We start from the raw sequence: 24,073 nt of genomic DNA, 5'->3' as shown, positions 1-24,073 counted from the left end.
GCGTCTCGATCCGCGCTCTGCCCCTGTCCACGCCGCGTCTCGATCCGCGCTCTGCCCCTGTCCACGCCGCATCCCGCTCCGCGCTCTGCCCCTGTCCCTGTCCACGCCGCGTCCATGCCGTTTGCCTGTCCACGCCCCATCTTTACATAATAATCTTTACAATTTTAAATCAACTTTACATCTTTGTTGGAATGAGTTTGTTTGGTTAAATTTAAAACTGTTGCGACTATTGTTGGAGTGGAACTAGGAAGGGCAGCAGTGACCCCTGCAACCTCTTGGCTAATTAATAAACTTGCTGAAATGAGCCTTTGAGAAATAGTGACCATAACATGGTTGAATTTTGTATGAAGTTTAACAGTGACATCATTCATTCTGAAACCAGGGTCTTAAGTCTGAGCAAAGAAAACCATGAGGGCATGTGGAGCAAGTTGTCTACTGCGGATTGGGAATTCAAAAGACAAACAAATCAGCCAAGATCTTATTTATCAGGCTTGTGGAGCTGGATGGTCTACCTCTGGTCCTGTTTTGTATGTTCATATTAAAAGATTTGACAGTAGACAAGTAATGACCCCAGGGCTTACACATTTTTTAGTCTAGGACCAGGAGGTTGATTGAGTATGTGCACAGATCAAATTCCTTCTTTTAATAAAGAAACATTGGCTTCAGGGAGATGCAGAAAATTCAAATATGTTTGTTAAGTGAATCAAAGACATCTGTAGCAATACTACACTTCAACATAGATTTTCCACACTTTCCATCCCATACACCCTGCTTACCTTGTTTGAGGCCATCTCACTGACAGAGCGGTAGGTCTGGATCGTCTCCAGTTGGTCTAAACACCAGTCCAGCTCCTCCAGGGTTTCTTTTGCCAGTTGCTGATAAGTTTCATCTGGAAACACAAGGCCACGAGCATAGTTAAACTGTCGCACCCTCATTACGCTAACCCAGTGTGAAAGGTATTTTTACTACCATCTCTCTCACGCTTCTGACTCCTTCCCCCTTCCCGGTTCACCACCACTATCCCCCCCTCCCCAAACACAACCCTGAACAGATTTGCTCTGATGTTATGTCCCCCATTTTCTGGACTGTCTCACTAAGGGAAAATAGCTCCTTTCTCCCTAAACATGCTCTTAAATTCCTTCATCATTTTCAACACTTTGACTTACCATCTTTGAACCTTCTATATTCCAGCAAAGGTAAATACAGACATTACAACCTGTCCTCATGATTTTACACTTTCTGGTGAATCTGTGCTGCAGCCACTCAAAGGCAAGTGTATTCTTTCTGAGATGCGGACAGTGGGAAAGTCATTTAGAAAGCAATGGGACAGAGATTACCCATATTACATTGCGAGGAACTGAGGTGGAGACTGCATGGTTATAATATGCCCACAGTATATTTTGAGTATCAGTGGGTGTTGGCCACAATGGTGAAAAACGAGTCATAATCCAGTACCACATGAAAATGAAAGTACTTGGTGTGCTGGAGCTGCCCAACGAAATGAGTGGGAACAGTGTGTCTTTACATGTTTTATTGTTTTTTTTCCCTTCTAAGAAGAGACAGTCACTTTCACATCAGGACACTTGACAACCTGACTATTGACCAACATACTTCTAATTCGTCCCGCTCGGTGGAGGGTAGGCAGGGACAAGGGCAGGGGAGTCAGCAAGGAATAGAACAGGGACAGGGGAAAGAAAGAGTCAGAACAAGGGATAAGGGGAGGGAGAGTTGGGGTGTTGACAGAGAGGAAGACAGCAGTGCTGGTGGCTGACAGCAGCATGGGGTGTAAATGAAGAAACAAAAACAAAAATTGCCGGAAAAGTTCAGCAGGTCTGGCAGCATCTGTGGAGAGAAATAAGAGTTAACGGTTCAGGTGCAGTGACCCTTCCTTCGAACTTTTTTCTTTAATGGGGTGTAAATGATGTGCGGAACTGAGAGGCAGGGATGTGTGAACCAAGAGGAAAGGGCGGAGGGGAAGAATACAGAAGGCAGAACTGGGGTTTAGGGCCATGAGAGGAATGGAAAGTGAGGGATTAGAACAAACAGTACCAGTACAGCACAGACTATGTGGGGAAGTGCGTGTGGGAGGAGACAATCATCTTCTTCTTGTTTGTGAATTTTCACACAATCAGAAAGCTACTTAGGGACAAATTAAAACTAAAAAATAGGAAATTGACCAGAGATTGGCACAGCGCCTTATGCTGTTAAATCTTTGTTTCTTTTCATTCATGGGATGTGAACATCATTGGCTGGAACATCCCCACCTGCTCTTGAAAAGGTGGGGGTGAGCTGCCTTCATGAACTGCTGCAGTCCCTGTGCTGTAGATAAACCCACAATAGGGAATGCAATAGCCTAGTGGTATTTTCGCTGGACTGTTAATCCAGAGACCCAGATAAAGTTCTGGGGACCCAGGTTTGAAGCCTGCCAGGGCAATGGTGGAATTTGAATTCAGTAAAATATCCAAAATTAAGAATCTAATGATGACCATGAATCCATTGTCAATTGTTGGAAAAACCCATCTGGTTCACTAATGTCCTTTAGGGAAGGAAATCTGTCATCCTGACCTGATCTGGCTTACATGTGACTCCAGACCCACAGCAATGTGGTTGACTCTCAACTGCCCTCTGGGCAATTAGGGATGGGTAATAAATGCTGCCTGGTCAGCGACACCCTCATCCAATGAATGAATAAGAAAAAAAATACCATTAGGGAGGGAATTCCATGACTTTGACCCATCAAGTTAGGATGGTGAGTGGTTTGGAGGGGAACTTGCAGGTGGTGGTATTTCCATTTGTCTACTGCACTTGTCCTTCCAGATGGAAGTGATCATGGGTTTGTAAGGTGCTATCTAAGGATCTTTGGTGAATTCCTGCAGTACATCTTGTAGACAGTACACACTTACTGCTACTGAAGAAGGGAGTGGATACTTGTGAATGTGGGCAGCTTTGTCCTGGATGATGCTTCTTGAATGTTGTTGAAGCTGCACCCAACCAGGCAAGTGTGGAATATTCCCTCACACTCCTGACTTGCACCATGTAGATGACAGCCAGGCTTAGGGGAGTCAGAAGGTGAGTTACTCCTAGCCTCTAACTTGCTGTCATCAGCAGTTTTTATATGGCTCATCCAGTTCAGTTATAATCAATGTTAACCCCTAGACTGCTGATAGTGGATGATTCAGTGATGGTAATGCAATTGAAAATTAAGGGTCAATGGTTAGATTCTCTCTTGTTGGAGATAGTCATTGCCTGGGACTTGTGCAGGGAGAATGTTACTTGCCACTTTGAATATATTTAGTTGTCAGAGCTCAGCAGAGCAGCCCCTTTCCTACACTCCCAAAAGCCTAGCACACTGACTGTTCAAGCTTCATTTGTAAATCAGAAGTTCACTGAAAGTCACATAGTAAACCCAACAATTCTCCACCTCAGGAACAAACACAGCATCCTCTTGCAGAGTTACAGGAAATAAATGCAGCTCATTATCCATCTCTCACAGTGCTTTACCTGTCTTAAATGTTTGACAGGAACAGTGCAATGGAAGCATTACTCTGTATCTAACCCTGGGGTGTCCCTGCCCAGGCAGTATTTGCTGGGCACAGTGTAGAGGTAGCTTCATTATCAGTTAAAAAAGTGAACGGAGCTTTACTCTGTATCTAACACTGTGCTGTGCCTGTCCTAGGAGTGTTTGATGCAGACGGTATAAAGGCAGCTTTACTCTGTATCTCACACTGTGTTGTCCCTGCTTGGGAATGTTTGGCGGGGATAGGCAAGAGGAAGTTTCATTTCATCTAACCCTGTGCTGTATCTATCCTGTGAAATCATGGAAGGTTGTGTGAAATTCTAGTCCCCTATAATAGAAAGGATGTAACAATTGTAGGGACAGTAGGGATGGGATTTACAAGGATATTGCCAGAACAGGAAAAATGAAACTTTGAAGAAAGGTTAAATAGGCTGGAGCTGTTCTCCTTGGAACACAGGAGGCTGATGGGAGATTTGATTGAGATGCATAAAATTTTAAGTATCGGATAGAGGATGGGAAAGGCCAATTTACCTTCAAAAAGAGATCAGACTACAGTGCATGGATTTAAAATGATTAGTACTCTGATTGGAGGGGAAAAGAAGAAAAATACTTTCACCCAAAGGTGCTAGGGGTCTGAAACTCAGTGTCAGAAAGGGTTGTAGAGGCAGAAACTCATTTAAAAGGTGACTCAAAATGCATCTCAAGTGTTGTAACTGCAGGGCTAACGGACCAAATGCCACAAAGTGGGATTAGGCTGGGACTTGTTTTTCAGCTGGCACAGATTGGTGGGCCAGGCAATCGCTTTCTGTGCTGTAAACTTTCTGAGATTCTGGAACTGCATCATCTACATGTTCTGGGCCTCGTATGCAGAGGTTTTGAACCATATGCTACGGACTCCTAAACTGCTGTAGCTGCAACGATTGTGAGCTCCTCCTCCCATGTAACAGCAAAAAGCTACATTAACAAGGAGTTCTTTCATTCCTTTGCTGTGTAGAAGAGGTTTAATTACCTGACAGGGTGCACAGTGCAGGCTGTGGTCCTGCTGGTGACCTCCTGTGGAGAAAAACAGAAAAACAAGTGAGCACTCAAAGAGGCCTGGGATACAGACAAGATAGCTGCTTGCAGGACTGTGCAGACAACACACAGGCAACGTGGACAGAGACAAGAAGGGCACTGAAATCATGCAGTCAGCACAACACAGACAGGGCATAGCCAGGATAATGACAGGCAATATTCACCCAGACAGGATACACACAGACAGCACCCAGGCGAGTATACATTGAATTGAAACACACACACACACTTGATTTGATATTGGGACTGCATTATTATTGCACTTTTTGAAATATCAAGTGACTGAGTGCCCCAGAGTTTACAGTGTACCTATAATGTCTTCAATTATCCTCCAAATGTACTTCTCTGTGCTGGCTTTGCAGTAACTGGGACAGAATCTGGTTACTGAGGTGGGTAGTTTGAGTGAGGATGTTTCCCTTATTTGGTAGTGGTGGTGATGGCTGGGGGCAGAGGGGGGAATGCACTGTGCCACATAATAATAATCACAAGTGTGGAATTTGTGAAAATAAAAAAAAACTGATGACATTATTTTTTTAAAAAGGTACTGTTCCTACAACCCTATAAAAGTGTCAGGCAAACTGTTAATAATTAATAATAGAAATGTCAAACATTCCATACTTCTTAATCCTATCCAAACAAACACTGAAACATTGACAAAAGGGATCACAGAAATGCATGTACAATGAGGCTTGGCTGTGAGCCATGACTAATGAAAGTATAGGTTGGCAGGAGATTCTGTTTTAATGACTGGAGTGAATTTCTGACTTTGCTTGATTGACATCCTTGCAAGATCTTAGTAAGCTATTCTTCGTGTAGAAGGAGCATGATTTAGTTCTTTTCAACTTACCTTCCAAAAGGATCACGGATGCAGACTGGTTCACAGCTGAGGGGCTATGAGCCACAAGCCATGGACAAGCTGACTTGACACAGCAGAAATTGCTGGAGACTAGGAGATGCTTACACCTGCAATGGTGCTGCCCATGTTGGGGATGCATATCCTTATCCTGCACTACCAAAAATTGGAGGCAGTGGGAATAGGGCCAGGAATTCTGGAATTGGCTCCTATTTGCTGTTTTTAAGTAGCTCCAGAGTCATTTCAACTCTGCGAAAATTCAGGGCTCTGAGTGTGCAGCACACTGTCACTGCAGACTGATACTGGCCTTTAGTGGGGTTCCGGAAGCAGTAATACCACAACCCCCTAGGGGAGTAGAGTGAGAGGTTATAACTTCAGGGTTTCTCCACCAGTCAAGCAGATTACTCAAAGCAACTAACCCATAACCCCACCCAAAAATAACTTACTGAAAATCACCCAAATTCCCCCTCAGATGATCTACTGGGTTTCTCCGAGGATTGATCAGAATTTTCCAGTGGGGGTAAACTGGGGATTCACTGGTAGGAGCTCAGCTCATCTTCCCAGTATCAGGCATTCCCATTGTTTCTCTGGGGCTGCTGCGAATGTTCAATTAAGATAATATCAGGAGATTGAGACAATCCTGTGGAGACTGGAAACAAGCATGTGCTTATGCAAGGGGACCAGGAGTCACCAAGTTCATTTTCCAGGTCCTAACTCAGATTAATCAGTAACAACTGACATTTTCCTGAACAAGCTGAGGCTAATCTGGTAAAAAGGTGCCCAAGGGAAAGCTTGATTGGAATCTTTAAAATTATGACTCTTCAGTAGAATGAATGCAGGGAAACTATTTCCGCTTGTGAGAACAACGGGACATTAATATTAATCTTTCTAAATTCATTCACGGGATGAGGGCGTCACTGGCTAGGCAGCATTTAGTGAGGGTAAGAACAGGATGATATGGCAGATGAATGTGTAGCTAAAGAATTGGTGCAGGGGGCAGGGATTCAGGTTGCTGGATCACTGGGATCTTTTCTGGGGCAGAAGTAGCCTGTTGAAGACAGATGGGTTGCACCTGAACTGGAGGGGAAACCAATATCCTGGTGGGCAGATTTGCTAGTGCTTCAAGGGAGGGTTTAAACTGGATTGGCGGGGGGGAATCCTCAACAGCAGAGAGGCAAGTGTGAGGCTGGAAGGAGATACAGTATTCAGAAACAGCAACAACTCGAAGAGACACATCAGGGAGCGAGGAATGCATGTTGGATTAGATTGCATCTATTTCAATGCAAGAGGGCTGACAGGTAAGGCCGGTGAACTCAGGGTGTGGATAGGTATGTGGGGCTGGGATATTATAGCCATTACAGAAACATGGCTAAGGGAGGGACAGGACTGGCAGCTTAATGTGCCAGGGTACAGGTATTTTAGGTGGGACAGAGGTGGAGGAAAGAGGGGAGGGGTTTACATTTTTGATTATGGAGAGTATCACAGCAGTAGTCAGAGATGAAATAACTGAGGGATCATCCAGTGAGGCTTTGTGGGTGCAGCTAAGAAATAAGAAGGGGATGGTGACATTATTGGGGTTGTACTATAGGCCTCCAAGTAGTCAATGGGAATTAGAGGAACAAATATGAAGGGAGACTGGGTAGACTTGCAGGAGCAACAGGGTTTCCTAATTTTTCTAGCACAGACTGGGACTGTCACAGTGTTAAGGACTTAGATAAAGTGGAATTTGTTAAGTGTGTTCAGGAAAGTTTCCTCAAGCATATATAGAGGGTCCTACTCGGCAAGGGGGCAAAACCTGACCTACTGTTGGGAAATAGGGCAGGGCAGGTGACTAAGGTGACAGTGGGGGAGCACTTTGGGACCAGTGACCATAGTTTTATTAATTTTAGAATAGTTATGGAGAAGGACAAAACTGGTCCACAGGTTCAAGTTCTAAATTGGGGCAAGGCAAATTTTGATGGAATTAGACAGGAGCTTGCAGGGTACTGGAGTAGTTTATCTGCAGGCAAAGGGACCTCAGGCAAGTGGGAGGCTTTTAAAAGTGTGATAGCTAGAGTTTAAGGTTTATATGTTCCTATGAGGGTGAAGGGCAAGATTGGCAAGAGTAGGGAACCCTGGATAACAAGAGATATTGAGGCTTTGACCTGAAAAAAGGAGAAGGCATGGCTCAGGTAGAGGCAGCTGGGATCAAGGGAATCCCTGGAGGTATATAGGGGATACAGGCGATTACTGAAGAAGGAAATCAGGAATGCGAAAAGGGGGCACGAGATAGCTTTGGCTGAGAAGATTAGGGTGAATCCAAAGAGATTCTTTAAGGGTATTAAAGGAAATAGAATAACTAGAGAGAGAATAGGACCCCTCAAGGACCAAAGTGGACATGTATGTGTGGAATTGTTGGAGATGGGCAAGGTCCTTAATGAATATTTCTCCTGTGTTTACTGTAGAGAAAGACATGAAGACTTGGGAACTTGGGGAAGTTAGTGGCGATATCTTGGGGACAGTCCATATCACAGTAGAGGAGGTGTTGGAAGTATCAGAATGTATGAAAGTGGATAAATCTCCTGGCCCTTACCACATATATCCAAGAACCATGCAAGAGGTGAGAGAAGAAATTGCGGAGGCCCTGGCTGATATATTTGCATCATTGTTAGCCACGGTTGAAGTCCCAGAAGACTGAAGGGTAGCGAATGTTGTGCCCTTACTCAAGAAGGGCTGCAAACAAAAACCTGGGAATTATAGACCAGTAAGCTCAACATCTGTGGTAGGTAAGTTACTTGAAAAGATTCAGAGGGATAAGATGTACACGCATTTGGAAAGACAGGGTTTGATTAGGAGTAGTCAGCATGGCTTCGTGCGTGGGAGATCATGCCTCATTAATTTGTTAGAGTTTCTTGATGAACTGACCAGGAAGGTTGATGAGGGCAGGGCGATAGACATAGTCGATATGGATTTCAGTAAGGCCTTTGATAAGGTTCCACATGGTAGGCTGCTCTGGAAGGTTAGATCACATGGAATCCAGGGAGAGTTGGAAAATTGGATACACAATTGGCTTGATGGTAGGAAGCAGAGGGTAATAGTGGAAGGATGTTTGTTGGACTGGAGGCCTGTGACTAGTGGTGTGCCACAGGGTCAGTGCTGGGCCCATTGCTGTTTGTTATCTATATCAATGATTTGGATGGGAATGTACAAGGCATGATTAGTAAGTTTGCGGATGACACTAAAATAGGTGATATTGTGGACAGTAAGGAAGATTATCAGAAATTGCAGCAGGATCTTGATCGGCTGGGGAAATGGGCCGAGAAATGGCAAATGGATTTTAATATAGATAAATGTGAGGTATTGCATTTTGGAAAGTCAAATCAAGGTAGGAGTTTCATGGTGAATGGTAGGGCCTTAAGGAGTGTAGTGAAACAGAGGGACCTTGGAGTCCAGGTGCACGGTTCTCTGAAAGTTGGAGTCGCAGGTAAACAGGGCAATGAAGAAGCCTTTCGGCACGCTGGCCTTCACTGGTCAAGGCACTGAGCATAGACGTTAGGAAGTTATGTTGCAGTTGTACAGGAGATTGGTGAGGCTGCACTTAAGAATACTGTGTTCAGTTTTGGTCACCTTGCTATAGGAAGGATGTTATTAAACTGGAAAGCGTGCAGAAGAAATTTACAAGGATGTTGCCAGGAGTCAACGGACTGAGTTATAGGGAGAGATTAGGAAAGCTAGGACTTTTGTCTTTAGAACATAGGAGACTGAGAGGGGAATCTTATAGAAGTGTTTAAAATCATGAGAGGCATGGATAGGTGAATGCACTCAGTCTTTTTCCCAGGGTTGGGGAATCGAGGACTAGAGGGCATCAGTTTAAGGTAAGAGGGGAAAGAATACATGGGAACCGGAGAGGCAACGTTTTTACGCAGCGGGTGGCACACATATGGAATGAGCTGCCAGTGGAAGTTCTTGAGGCAGGTACATTAACAACATTTAAAAGGTATTTGGATGAATACATGGATAGGAAAGGTTTTGAAATATATGGGTCAAGTGCAGGGAAATGGGGTTAGTGTGGATGGACATTTTGTTCGGCATGGACCAGTTTGGGCCGAAGGGCCTGTCACCGTGCTGTAGGACTCTATGATTCTACCCATGCCTAATTGCCCAGAGGGCAGTTAAGAGTCACCCACATTTCTGTGGGTCTGAAGTCACATGTAGTCCAGACTAGGTAAGAATGGAAGTTTCCTTCACAAAGGAACTAGATGGGTTTTTTCGACAACCAACAATAAATTCCTGGTCATCATTCGATTCTTAATTCCAGATTTTTATGGAGTTCAAATTTCACCATCTCCCATAGTAGGATTTGAACCTCATTTGACCTACATGTGACTCCAGAGCCACAGCAATGTGGTTAACTCTTAACTGTCCTCAGGGCAATAATCATTAACAGATGGAATAAAGAATTGAGAAGGAATTCTTTTTAAGAATGAGAAAAAGACTTTCATTTGTGTAACACTTTTCACAATATGGGATGTTCCAAAATGCTTTATAACCAAAGACATGCTTTTGAACTGTAGCCAATATTGAAATGTACAACATGAGGGGGATGAGAACGTGGAACTTGGTGCCACAGGACGTGGTTAACAACAGCAGTAGGAGGAGTTTTGAAGGACACACAAGGGAGATGAGAATAGGAAATTTGAGAGCAGTGTGAAACAGCTTATTACAACTAAAATTGGTTTGGAGTACAAGCATCGGTATGGTCAAACCCAGCTGAATGGCCACCTGTATGTTGTAGAATCATTGAAACCTGTGACTTAGCACCCAATCACAAGCGTGGTTCTACGGCATTCTCATGGATTCCCCTCAGTGAATCATAGAATCAGTGATGGCCAGAGGACTGGTCCACACCCTGGGCTGTGATTGGCTGAATGCAGCAGATGCCTGGTACTCACTTATTCGGGGGTCCTTGGGTGTTGGCCAGAACAGTGAAGTTGTTCCTCACACTGCGCAAACTCGCCAGGATCTGAGAGGATGATAGAAAGAGATAAAGCAATTGACATATGGCACACACACAGTTCAGGGTACATACAGAGTAAAGCACCCTCCTCACTGTCCCCATCAGACACTCCCAGGATAGGAATAGCACAGGGTTAGATACAGAATCAAGCTCCTTCCACATTTTCCCAATGATATGTTTTCACTCTAAGTTCAGCACAGCACCCTTTTTTAACCACTGGGGTATTTTCCAATTACAAATAAAATATATTAGCATGACAATTGAAAACTTCAATTACCCTAATATAGACTGGGAAAAGAGACAGCAAAAGGTAAAGAGGTCGGTAACTTCTGAAATTCATATTGATAACTTTTAAAATTTAAGCAGAAATTCTATTTTTTGTGGATGATATGAAATTTTGGAAGCATCCTGAGCTGTGAGAAGGTTAGTACAGAACTTCACGAAACACGCTAGTAGGGTGGACGGACAATTAGAAAATAAAACTGAATGCAGACAAGTATGAAGTGGTTTATCTTGCAGGAGGAATGTAGAGATGCAATATACAACAAGCAGTACGGTTCTAAAGGTGTGCAACAGCAGAGAGATCTGGGAATATATGTGCAGAAATCGTTAGAAGTAGTAGGTGGGTTCAGAGCATGGGCTATTATAGCAATTAAATTATGTTAAACTTGTATAAAATATTGGAGTATTGCTTAGGATGTTCTGAAGAAATGTTACACTGGACTCTCTCCACAGATGCTGTAAGATGTGATGAGTTTCTCCAGCAATTTCTGTTTTTATTTCTGATCTCCAGCCTCTGCCTTATTTTGCTTTCATCACAGATTTTAGATGATTGGCTTAAAGAACAATAGTAATATGAGTTTTTATTTATTCACTCATGGAATGAGGGCATTGCTGGCTAGGCAGCATTTACTGTCCATCCCTAATTGCCCAGAAGGCAGTTAAGAGTCAACCACATTGCTGTGGGTCTGGAGTCACATGTAGGCCAGACCAGGTAAGGATGGCAGTTTCCTTCCCTAGAGGACATTAGTGAACCAGATAGGGTTTTCTGACAATCGATAATTGTTTAATGGTCATCATTAGACTCTTAATTCTAGATTTTTTTTATTGAATTCAAATTCTACCATCTGCCATGGTGAGATTTGAACCCACGTCCCCAAAACATTATCTGGAGTTCTGGATTAACAGTCCAGTGATAACAAGACTAGGCCATCATCTCTCCCAATTTTGCCTGAGACACTGTGATGGAGGCATGTTCACTCGAGTGGTTCAACTATAAGATATAGAAGCAGAATTAAGCCATTTAGCCCACTGAGTCTGCTCTGCCATTCGATCAAACCCATTCTCCTGCCTTCCCCCCATAACCTCTGATTCCCTTTCTAATCCAGAATCTATCTATCTATCTCTGTCTTAAATACACTCAATGACTTGGCCTCCATAGCCCTCTGCAGCAATAAGTTCCACAGTTTCACTACCCTCTGGTTGAAAAAAATTCATCCTCATCTCAGATCTCAAAGGTTGACCATTCATTCGGAGGCTGTGCCCTTGGGTCCTAGACTCTCCTACTGGTGGAAACATTTTATCCGTGTCCACTCTATCCAGGCCTCTCACTATTCTGTACGTTTCAATGAGATGCCCCTCATTCTTCTCAACTGCTCCTCAAGCCGTTCATTCCCGGGATGATTCTTGTGAACATGCTCTGGACCCCCTCCAAAGTCAGCACATCCTTGCCGAGATATGGCGTTCAAAACTGCTCACAATATTCCAAGCATGGTCTGACCAGAGCCTTATACAGCCTCAGCAGAACATCTTGTCTTCCAGCCCTCTTGAAATGAATGTGAACATTGCATTTGCCTTCTTAACTGCCAACCGAACCTGCATGTTAATTTTGAGAAAATCCTCAATTAGGACTCCTAATTCTCTCTGTGCTTCAGATTTCTGAACTTTCCCCATTTAGAAGATACTCTATGCTTCTTACCAAAGTGCATAACCTCACACTTTCTCACATTGTATTCCATCTGCCACTTCTTTGCCCACTCTCCTAGCCTGCCCAACTCCTTCTGCAGCCTGTCCGCTTCTTCAGTATGCCCTGCCCCTCCATCTATATTTATGTCGTCTGCAAACTTAGCAAAGATGCCCTCACTTCCTTCATCCAGATTATTAATGTACAACATGAATAGTTGCGGTCCCAGCACTGACCACTGCGGAACTCCACTAGTCACCAGGTGCCAACCTTAGAAAGACTCCTTTATCCCCATTTTCTCTGTCTTCTGCCAGTCAGCCAATACTCCGTCTATACCAGTACCTTGCCCCTAACACCATTGGCTCTTATCCCATTTAGCTGAGTCCTATGTGGCACCTTGTAAAGAGCCTTCTGGAAATCCAAATTGATCATGTCCACTGGCTCTCCTGCTCATCTAACCTTGTTTAACCTGCTCATTACCTCCTGAAAGAATTCTACCAGATTTATTAGGAATGATCTCCCCTTGACAAGGCCGTGCTGACTCAGCCCTATTTTACCATGCACTTCCAAGTACTCCACAATCTCATTCTTAATAATGGACTCTAAAATCTTACTAACATCCAAGGTCAGGCTAACTGGCCCATAAATTCCCATCTTCCGCTGCTCTCCCTTCTTAAACAGGGATGTTACATTAGCTATTTTCCAGTTCTCTGGACCCTCCCTGACTTCAGTGATTCCTGAAAGGTCAGCACTAATACCTCTACAATCTCCTCAGCTATCTCCTTCAAAACTCTAGGGTGTAGTCCATCTGGTCCAGGTGACTTATCCACTTTCAGACCTTTCAGCTTCCCTAGCACCTTCTCCTTAGTGATGGCCACCACACTCACCTCTGCCTCCTGACTTTCTTAAAAGTTCTGGTTTCCTGTTGCTCCACTATGAAAACTGATGCAAAGTACCTATTCAGTTCTTCCTATGTCTTTGTTCCCCATTTTGACTTCTCCAGCCTCATTTTCCAGGGGTCCAATGTCCACTTTTGCCTCTTTCTTACCTTTTCTACATCTAAAAAACCTCTTGCAACCTTCTTTAATATTATGAGCTAACTTATCCTCACATTTAACATCCACCAACAACTCCCCACCTCCCCACCCCAACCTCATTGTTTTTCTAGTTATCCTCTGCTGGTTATTAAAGGCTTCCCAGCCCTCTACCTTCCCCCTAACCTTCACCACGTCGTATGCTTTTTCTTTTGCTTTTATGCTGTCCCTGACTTCCCTTGTCAGCCAAGACATCCTAATCCTCCCCTCAGTGTGATTTTTCTTCCTAGGGATGAATTTCTGTGGTGCCTCCCGAATTACCCCCAGAAACTCGTGCCACTGCCATTCCGCTGTCTTCCCTGCTAGGCTCACCTTCCAATCAACTCTGGCCAGCTCCTCCCTCATGTTTCTGTTGTTACCTTCAATTGTAAGACTGTTACATCTGATTCCAGCTTCTCCCTCTCAAACTGTAAGGTGAGTTCTACCATATTACGGTCACTGCCCTCTATGGATCCTTCACCTTCAGCTCCCTAATCCAGTCTGCCTCATTACACATCACCAAATCCAGAATTGCCTGTTCCCTAGTGCACTCTATCACAAGCAGTTCCAAAAAACTCATCTCATAGACATTCCACAAATTCCTTTTCTTCAGATCGGTTACTAACCTGACTTTCTCAGTCCACCTGCATTTTGAAGTCCCCCATTATTATTGTAATAAGGTCTTTCTTATATGTCTTTTCTACCTCCTGTCTGATTTTCTGCCCCACATCCTAACTATTGCTAGGAGGCCTGTGTAACTTCTGACCCTATATCACTTCTTGCTATTAATTTCTCACCAACAAGGCAACCCTTCCCCCTACCCATCTGCTTGTCCTTTCCATGGGGCACGTATCCTTGGAATCCTTAGTTGGGAATGCAGTACCTAAAAGCCAGGTGGAGGCAGGTTCACTCATGTGGTTAGGGTCTGGACTCCGCTGTTTGAGAGTGTGGTGGAAGCAGGTTTAATGGAGTAGTTACGATCTGGACTCCACTGTCTGACAGTGTGGTGGAGGCCGGTTTAATGAAGGTATTCAAGAAGAAATCGGATTGCTGTCTGAAAAGGAATAATGTGCAGGGCAAGAGAAGAATGTGGGGGAGTGGCACAAAGTGATCAGCTTATTTGGTGAGCTCGAGCAGACTCAACACGCAAACGGCCTTTGACTGTAACAATCCAGTGGTGCTGTGATAATATTAGTGAGGTTAGTGTAGTTGTGGAAACGGACAAGGAATATTAAAAGATGAAGATATTGATGTAGAGGAGGGCTAATTTCATTCAAAAGGTATCTAAGCCAGGTGTGTTATAATCAAAGATTAAAAGGTAGAGCAATAAATATGCAATAAGAAGGCTTCAAATCGGAAATGATTTAGGTACAAATTAAATACATCTAAGAGGGGAAAAGGAAGCAAATCAAAAGCTACAGTACCCTGGAGGACTCAAGACAAAGAGATTAACATGCAACAGGAAGAGGAGGAGGAGACAGAAAGGATTGCAGATGCTGGGAGCTAGAGCCAATAAATGTGGAGCTGGAAAAGCACAGCCGGTCAGACAGTAGCCAAGGAGCAGTAAAGTCAACGTTTCAGGTCGGAACCCTTCTTCAGGGGAGGGGGATGGAAGCCCAGAAACAAATAGAGGGAGGAGGGTGGGAGTGGGGCGGGGTAGGGACAAGGGTAGGTGAGATGGAGATGGGTGAATTGTGGTTGGTCAGTGGGAAGGGTGGAGCGGATAGCTGAGTTGGAAGATGGCAGGTTGGGGGAGGAGAGATTTTGAAGCCGGTGAAGTCAATAATCAGGCCATTAGGCTGTAAGCTCCCAAGGTGAAATATGAGATGTTGTTCCTGCAATTTGCATTTGGCCTCACTCTGACAGTGGAGGAGGCCAAGGATGGTCATGTCATCAGGGGAGTGGGAGGGGGAGTTAAAGTGGATGGCAACCGGAAGATCAGGTTGGTTGGTGTGTGCAGAGCGCAGGTGCTTCACAAACCGGTCCCCGGTCTCCCTGATATCGAGGAGACCACATTGGGAGCAATGGATACAGTTGAGGGAGTTTAATAATATATGGAAGTTGAAAAATTATACATCCGGAATGATTGAATTTCAAGAGAACTGGAAATGGAAAGAAAGAGGCTAAGAAGAATGTATGAGACAAGATTAGCAGGGAACAGAAGCAAACTTTAAACTCTTTCCTGAACATAAGTCTAGTTAAAGAAAGGGTGTATCTTCTTTTGGAGGCGGAGAGAATGGTTGAGGACTGGATGAATAATTTGCATCTGTCTCTGCAACATCACAGTGCAGGAGTTGGAAAGGGGTGAAGAAATTTGATTCGATAAAAGTAGAGGAGGTATTTAAACGGGTTGGCAGCCGTTCAAAGTAGAAAAGTCACCCGACCCAAATGGATCCATCCTCAGTTACTGGAAGAGTAAGGTTTGAGCAACTATCTTTCAATCCTTCTTGGAAACTGAAGTCATGCCAGAGAACTGCCGGATTGCAAATGTTGTTTAAAAAAGGGGATATAGAATAGAACTGGCAACTTCAGGCCAATCATCTTAAAGCCAGTGGTAGATAAATGACTAGAGACCAGAATCTGGACAAAATTAATTTTTGCTTTGAAAAATATACATTAATAAATAACAGTCAGCCATTTTATACACAGATTTTCAGAAGTGTTTGACAAAGTATTGAGTAATAGACTCATCAGCAAAATTGAAGCCCATGGGATTAAAGAGGAAATGACAGCATGGATGCACATTTGGCTAAGGGACAGAAAGCTGAGGAATAATACTGAACACATAATTTCAGACATATACAATTTTGTTCCCCAGGGGCCAATATTAGAGACAAGGCTCCTTTTGATCTTTATTAGTGAGCTGGACTTGGATATATAGAACCTAACTGTAAAGTTTTCAGATGACTCAACACTCATAAATGCAGTAAACAAAGAGATGGGTGGAAAACTTCAGGAGGACGTTGTGAGACCCATGTGTAGGGCCCCAGTGCAACTTTGGGTCACTTCATCTGAAGGAGGAAATTCTGGCTAGCTAGGAGTGCAACAAAGGTTTACCAGACTTCGTCCTGGGATGACAGGATTGATGTATGAAGAGAGATGGATTGGTTAGGATTATGTTCATTGGAGTTTAGAATAATGAGGTGGGACCGCATAGAAACCTATAAAAAGTGCAGTCTGGAGTCCAGAACCAGGGGTCACAGTCTACAGATATAGAGTAAGCCATTTAGGACTGAGTTGAGGAGAAATTTCTTCACCCAGAGAATGGAAAGCCTGCAGAATTCTCTGCCACAGAAAGTAGTTGGGGCCAAAACATTGAATATTTTCAAGAAGGACATGGATGTAGTTCTTAAGGCTAAAGGGATCAAAGGGTATGTAGTAGGGAAAGTGGGAACAGGGGACAGAGTTGGATGATCAGCTGTGATCATATTAAATGGCAGAGCAGACTCAAAGGGCAAAATAGCCTACTCCTGCTCCTGTTTTCTGTGCTTCCATGTGTGAAGTAGACTACATGTGGCTGGTGAAATTTACCATTCAGAAGTATGACAATATGTATTTTGGAAGGAAGATTAAAGAGAGCCAATATATATTTAATGGTGCAATTTTAAACAGATGCAACAACAGAGAGACGTAGTTACATATATACATTTTTGAAGGTACCAGGACAAGTCGAGAAGTTAAAAAGCATGCAGCTTCCTTAGGTTTATACACAGAGGCAATGAGTATAAAAACAATAAATTGTGCTAAATGTTTTTTAAAACACTGGTTGGAAGCCTGTTGGAAGACTGTGTCCAATTTTGGGCACTGCACTTTACAAATGATGTCAAGTCCTTACGAGAGTCACTAGAATGGTACTGGAGAGAGGGATTTCAGAAATGCAGAGAGACAGGGATTGTGGTCATTACACTAGAGATATTTGAGGAAAGATTTAAACGACGCTTCCAAAATTATAGCAGTTTGGGTAGAGTAAATAAGCTGACACAGTTTCCAACGGCAGAAGGATTGTTAAGCAGAGGACACAGAATGATGGTGATTGGCAAGAGAATCAGGGGAGATGAGAAGACACCAATTACTGATCTGGAATGTACTATCTAAAAGGATAATAAAGCAGATTTGATAATAACTTTGAAAAGGGAATTAAAATATACTTGAAAAGGAAATCGGCTATAGAATAGGGCAGCAGGATTAATTGGATGTCCACTTGGAGTTCTCAGATAAGGGTTTTATGACAGAAATGAATGAGCTAGTTTCATATTGCCCTCTTCAAGAGTGCTTTAGGGAACACAAATTCTCTCCCCGAAGTGTCCTCAAGCCATAATTCTTTGAGATTCTTCTGCTATCAACATTGAAAATTCACCAATTTCACCTTTAACTATGGCTTGTAACCCCAGACTGGAGCTGCTAAATGGGACTGGGCAGGGGTGACCCTGCTCCATGAAGTCTCAAATGACTCTGTTACCCCAATGAAGGGACTAAATAGCCTTCTTCTGTGTTGTACACATCTGTGATTTCCCAGTTCTCAAACCAAGCAATTCAAAGACTTGCAAATTTGTGAACGTTGGGGGTAATTTGTCCTGCCGTGACCCCATTCCACTGGAACGCAATTCAGAAAGATCAAAATCATTCAATCTATGATCCATACATTCAGCAGACAGAGAAGAGCCTCATCCTGTCTGGGCTCCATATGACCCCAGGTGCCACGGTGAAGCTACTGTCTGAATCACAGACCCACCGAGTCATTTACAATAAGATCTCTTCAAATACACTGCAGTAGATTCTAATTTCATACGCGATTTTCTTAAGAACATTATGGCACCACAATAAGAGACAGAGAAAACAACAGACAGATTGCAAGAATGTGTCTAGTTTAACTCACCTGAGCAAAAGGAGTGACAATGAGGTCCTCAGTATGTCTGAAAGAAAAACACATGATTTCACAGCATGGACCAACAGGTGGATTAAAAACCAAAACATCCCTACAGAGGACAGAGATTCAAGCCTGTATTTCTTGATAAAACTCATCAAAAATTGCAAGTGCCACCCATGAAAACAACATTTCCAATTTTTATAAGAACATTGGAGTGGGATTAGGCAATTCAGCCCTTTGAGCCAGCTCTGCCATTTAACATGATCATGCCTGAATTTACCCTGGTCTCAATCCCACTCTCATGCCTGCTCCCCATAGCCCTTTATCCCGCTTTTCATCAGAAACATGTTTATTTCTTTCTTGAATCTGTTGATTAATTCTGACTCTGCTACACTCTGGGGAAGGGAGTTCCACAGATTCACAACCCTCTGAGAGAAGTAGTTTCTCCTTATCTCAGTTTTGAACCTACCTCCTCTGACTCCAAATCTATGACCTCTTGTTCGAGACTGTCCCACATGGAGGAACATCTGTTCAATGTCCAAATTATCAATCTCCTTTAGAATTTCATATAACTCTATCAGATCACAACCCATTCTTCTGAACTCCAGCGAGTACAAGCCCAAGCTATTCAACCACCTCTTGTACAATAGCCCTTTCATCACTGGAATCAATCTGATGAACCTCCTTCGAACTGCCTCCAGTGCCACCACATCCTTCCACAAGTAAAGAGACCAAAACTGGACATAAAACTCCAGCTGTGGTCTCACCGATGTCTTCTATAATAGTAACAACACTGCTTTACTTTTATAATCCAGTCCTTTTACAATAAATGCCAGGATTCCATTTGCCTTTCTTATTATATGCTGCACCTGCATACCCACTATCTGTGATTCATGCACAAGGACACCCAGATCTCTCTGCACTGACACACTTTGAATCTGCTTCTCATTTAAATAATAATTTGCCCTTCTATTTTTCCAGTCAAAATGGACGACCGTGCACTTATCCACATTAAACTTCATCTGCCAGATTCTGGCTCATTCTCCTAGCCTATCAATATCCGTCTGTAAACTCTTTATCACCTCATCACAGCCTGCTTTCGAACCTATTCTGGTATCTTCTGCAAATTTTGCTGTGTTAACAAATGTTGCTTTGTCCCTGCTTGCAGGTTATTTATAGGTTGTGAATAGTTGTGGTCTGAGAACTCAACCCTGCAGCACCCACTTGTTATAATTTGCCATGCAGAGAAGGGCCCATTTATTCATAACCCTCTGCTTTTTGCCAGTCAGCCAGTCCTCTATCCAAGCTAATAGTCTACCCTTAACCCCTGGGATCTATCCTGTTGAATCAGTCTTTTATGCAGTACCTTGTAAAATGCCTTCTGGAAGTCTAGATATACCATATCCACCAGATCCCCACTATCCACCTTGCTGGTTACATCCTCAAAGAACTCCAGCAAATTTGGCGAGCATGATTTGCCCTTCATGAAACCATGCTGACACTGGTAAATGACATTTCCCATTTTCATGTTGGGTTATGGATCAAGATTTGCACATGCCTGGTTCACAGAGACAGCTGTTCATTTAAATTAGCAGTGTAGGCCTGGTAAAAGCAGATCAGAACTTTGTCCACTTCTTTGGAAACCGGGATACCCTTCAGATATTGTCCCTGACACCTTTGCAGGAAAGGTATGGTGCCATTTAGATTTTTAAAGTAAACTTCATTGATTGTTTAAAAAGGGAATAAACTCATTAACTGTCAAGTTAAATGGAACTATTGACAGACCTGTCAAACTGTCAAAACTCACAAGAAAGTCTATGAAAAACAGCTGTGAAAGGGAACTATCAGACTGTCAAAGCATTTTAATGTTCTGCTCCTTAAATCTTTGAACAGTATATCTGCATGTTAAAACAAGCACAGTTTGCTATCATACTCAGTTGACATAAGCCCTAGGGTCTCTGTAATGGGAAAAATGAGAGATGTTTTATGGTTTATACAATCTTTTTGGACACAGTGCCAGATCCTCGGGCCAGGACTTCTGTTCAGCCTCATACCACAATTGGCTACCTCCTCTCTACTCTTGGGGCCCCCCGCCCCAACTTCAAATCTAGCCCACCCCCAGAAACTGAAAATCTGATGTCTGGGTAGTTATTTTTAAAAGCCAAAGTTCATTGAGTTGAGGATTGTGGTATGATCATTTGACTTGAGGGCAAAAACATAGGTCATGGTTATCAACAGAACGAGAGTTGGACTGAGTTAGAAAGAGAGAGAGATAAAATTTGAGGACATTTGTCTGCAGCACCCTGGGATTTTCTACTTTGTTAAAGGTGTTACACAATTGCAAGCTGTTACAGGCAGACGGAGAGAAATAGTGTAAGATGAATTAAGAGGGCATACGGGAAGTGAATAAGACAGTAAGGGAGATAGACAAGATGAGGAAAGAGATGCAGAAAGAGTCAGAGAGCAATATAGAGGTTTACTTGTTGACACCCAAGTAAAGAGGCTTTATCTATGAAGACATATTCATGTCAATGGGCTCTGCTCACTACAACACTGAAGGTGAGAGGGAGGAGTCTGATTTAAATGTTAATTTGTATTTCCTGCATTTCTTGTATCTGCTGTGTTCCTGTTCCCTGTCTCTTTGTATCTCCTGTAACTGTCCTGTTTCCTGTAGCCCCGTATCTATTTTGTTCCTGTTCCCTGTCTCTCTGTGACTCTGTACCTGTTTATTCCATTTAGCGCCTATATCTGCTATATTCCTCTTCCCAGTCTCTATGTATCACCTGTATCTGCCCTGTTACCTGTGGCTCCTATATCTGCTATGGTCCCCTGCCCTGTCTGTCTCTGTATCTCCTGAATCTGTCTGATTCCTGTAGCTCCTATATCTGTGTTCATGTTCCCTGATTCTCTGTATCTGCCCTGTTTCCTCTAGTTCCTGTGTCTTCTGTGCTCCTTTTCCCTGTCACTCTCTGCGTCACCTGCATCTTTCCTGTTTCCTGTAGTTCCTCCAGTTGTTGCTGTGGGGATGAACTCTCATTAGGCAAATAGTGCTCTCGTCAATATTACCTGACAATTTTGTGTTGAGTACCTGAGGTACTTCTGGGCAGGAACCCAATGTAAATAAGCTCTGAGGCTTTCCTGGATTATCACAGGATGGAGAAGTCAATCAGGTTATACCCAGAAGTTACAAAGTGATAGGTAATAGTGCCTCGTTTTCCCTGTCTGTGCTCAGTGCATGATGCTTAGAGGTCTGAAAACTGCCAGGTGTCACATATAGAGGCAGATACATTGCAGATGAATGGAGGCCCTCACCAGTGTCAACAGCTCAAAGGTTTCAGTCAATATTTACTTAGACCTGGGCTGCAGAAAACTGAGCAAATGTTATCTTTATGTCGGGGAAGTAAGAAAAATCCTGTAGTTCCATATAACCCAAAATTAAAAACCTATATATGATGATATAGGATGTACATGTTTAGGAATCTCTTGAGTAGTGCAGACTCCTTGTCAGAACATTGATCATATTATAAAGAAAGTGCGTTCAAACTGTGGATTGCCACAGGCAGCCTAATGGAGTGGAACACCTGTCTCTTGTAAAGAATGATAATTCTTATAGCACCTTTCACTAACTCAGGATTTCCCAATTACATTTTCTAACTAATGAAATTTAGTCACATATCATGTGACAGCCAATCTGTGCACAGCAAGATTCCACAAAAACAATGCAAACAACTTAGTCCAATCCTCATTCTCATGAAATGGTTGGAATAAAATCAACTTAGTCCAATCCTCATTCTCATGAAATGGTTAGAATAAAACCAGGTTGGGAGGAGTTCTGTATGAAAAGTTTCAACAACCAACAGGTTGGATAAGTGCTATTTTCGATAATAGATGTGTCTGATACCAATGGGATAGGTAAAGGGTATATTTGATAAGGGACAGGTTGAGTAACCAGCAGGTTAGATAAAGAGTGTGTTCAATAACAAATGATTGAGTAACAGACAGATTGGATAATAGATAGGTTCCTTAAATTGTGGGCTCAGTAATGGTTGTTTTGAGAAACAGGTGAAATGGACCAGTGAGCTACTCCACCAGGATACAGCTCAAGCAGTGACACAAAGACTTTTATCTCAATGTATTAACTGAACACTTAGGTGAAAGTATAATTAAATCCCGTCACTTTAAGGTCAGAAAGTATAATTGCATTAAATCTAAGCTAATTAATTTTGTTGAAAATGTTTTGAAAATTTGCAACCCTAAATCAGAAGTAACTCGTGTCAAACAATGATCCTTTCCCATAATTTTGTTAATACTACTGATGTGATATGTGAGGGACACCAGGTTTAAGCAAGGCCTTTTGTATCACTGTGTTATATTAGCAGATCCTGCTTGCTGTTGTTTCTGGGTCTGACCCATTGTGATATCCAGCTGTTAACCTAGCCTAGTTCTCATAGCCACTAAGCCAGTTGTTGCTGTGGGGATGAACTCTCATTAGGCAAATAGTTGTTTTCGGCTTTGTCTTGAAAGAAGACCTCTTAATCTTTGATTATCTCCCCTTGTTTTAGTCTCTACATAAGAGGGAACATCATCTGGGTTTCCACCTTATTTTTCGAACCAAGCTGTTCAGAGATGTTATTACATACCTCTGGGGCAGGTGGGACTTCAACCCAGGTATCCCTGTCCAGGGGTCCCCTCAAGATCTTGTATGTTTCAATAAAGATCACCTCTCAGTCTTCAAAATTCCAATGAGTATAAACCTAACCTTTTGAACCTTTCTTCGTAAGATAAGCCCTTTCATCCCAGGACTGAGTGAGTGAACTTTCAATGAACTGCTTCTAAAGCATTACTGAACAGACCAAAACTAAAATAAAACTGTCCTCTAGACATAGCTTCCGCAAAGCCTTGTACCACTGTGGTACAACATCCTCACTTTATATTACATTCCTCTTGCAAACACTCCCTTGTATCGCTGCACTAACATTATGTGATGTGAAGAAATTGGAGCAGGAAGATTTCAGTCTTCATGCACAGAAGCCCTTTTTCATTTTATATTATTGTTTCTCATTCCATATAAAAAGCTATTGGAATTTGGAAAGAGATGTCAAATTCAATGGAGCTTCAGAGTATCTCTGCCAAGGGCTTAGGCACTTAAAGCTGAGAAACGAGGCTATAATTAAAACGTGACAGATTTATATGAGCAAATCCCAGTCTGAATCTAGACATGTGCATATATAATGGAAAATGTTGACATTAAAAGTTGTCTAAGATATATAAACAGGAAGTAAGTTTCTATGGACAGGAACAGTGCACTGCCATGAAGTTCTCTTGTATAAAAGACATCAATAGACAACCAATATAACAAATAATAAAGCTGTACTCACACTTCACTTGTCACGGAGGAATTTCGGGACATTGTTTTGGGTGACATATCGTAGTCGCTGTCAGACCGATAAAGAAACGACTCCCGACGCTGGCTCTGAGGGAATGTTGGATGTAGCACCAGTCCTGGACTCGCCTGCGAGTCCAGTGGACTCCGACCTGGAGACGGACCATTCTCAACATCAAAACTGCAAAAAGACAATTTTGTTCTTCATTATTTTGCATGCCCAAATGAATACTTCCTAAAATTGTTAATGGAACATTTGGAAATTTAACAAAAATCTTTTTCAATTAATTGCTATCTTCCTCTCCTGAAGGTGCTGACTCTCCCTGGGATACAGCTCCCCATCTCCT

The 24,073-nt window shown here is 42.8% G+C and overlaps 1 protein-coding gene across 1 annotated transcript in view; it reads right to left on the bottom strand.

Moving 5' to 3' along the window:
* Nucleotides 1-386: 386 nt before the first annotated feature.
* LOC109913702 (cAMP-specific 3',5'-cyclic phosphodiesterase 4A-like) overlaps nt 387-24,073 on the bottom strand; it is a 224,662-nt gene continuing 200,975 nt past the window's right edge. The window contains exons 2-7 of the mRNA XM_048617787.1: nt 23,722-23,907; nt 18,353-18,389; nt 10,376-10,446; nt 4,527-4,570; nt 777-889; nt 387-392 (exon numbers count right to left, since the gene is read on the bottom strand). Of these exons, the coding sequence (XP_048473744.1) occupies nt 387-392; nt 777-889; nt 4,527-4,570; nt 10,376-10,446; nt 18,353-18,389; nt 23,722-23,907 (457 nt within the window). The remainder of the gene's footprint in view (nt 393-776; nt 890-4,526; nt 4,571-10,375; nt 10,447-18,352; nt 18,390-23,721; nt 23,908-24,073) is intronic.

This window comes from Rhincodon typus, chromosome 38 (assembly GCF_021869965.1).
Source record: "Rhincodon typus isolate 14 chromosome 38, sRhiTyp1.1, whole genome shotgun sequence".
Taxonomy (NCBI): domain Eukaryota; kingdom Metazoa; phylum Chordata; class Chondrichthyes; order Orectolobiformes; family Rhincodontidae; genus Rhincodon; species Rhincodon typus.
The sequence above is the reverse complement of the archived record's forward strand: the minus strand, read 5'-3'. Positions and strand labels throughout refer to the sequence as shown.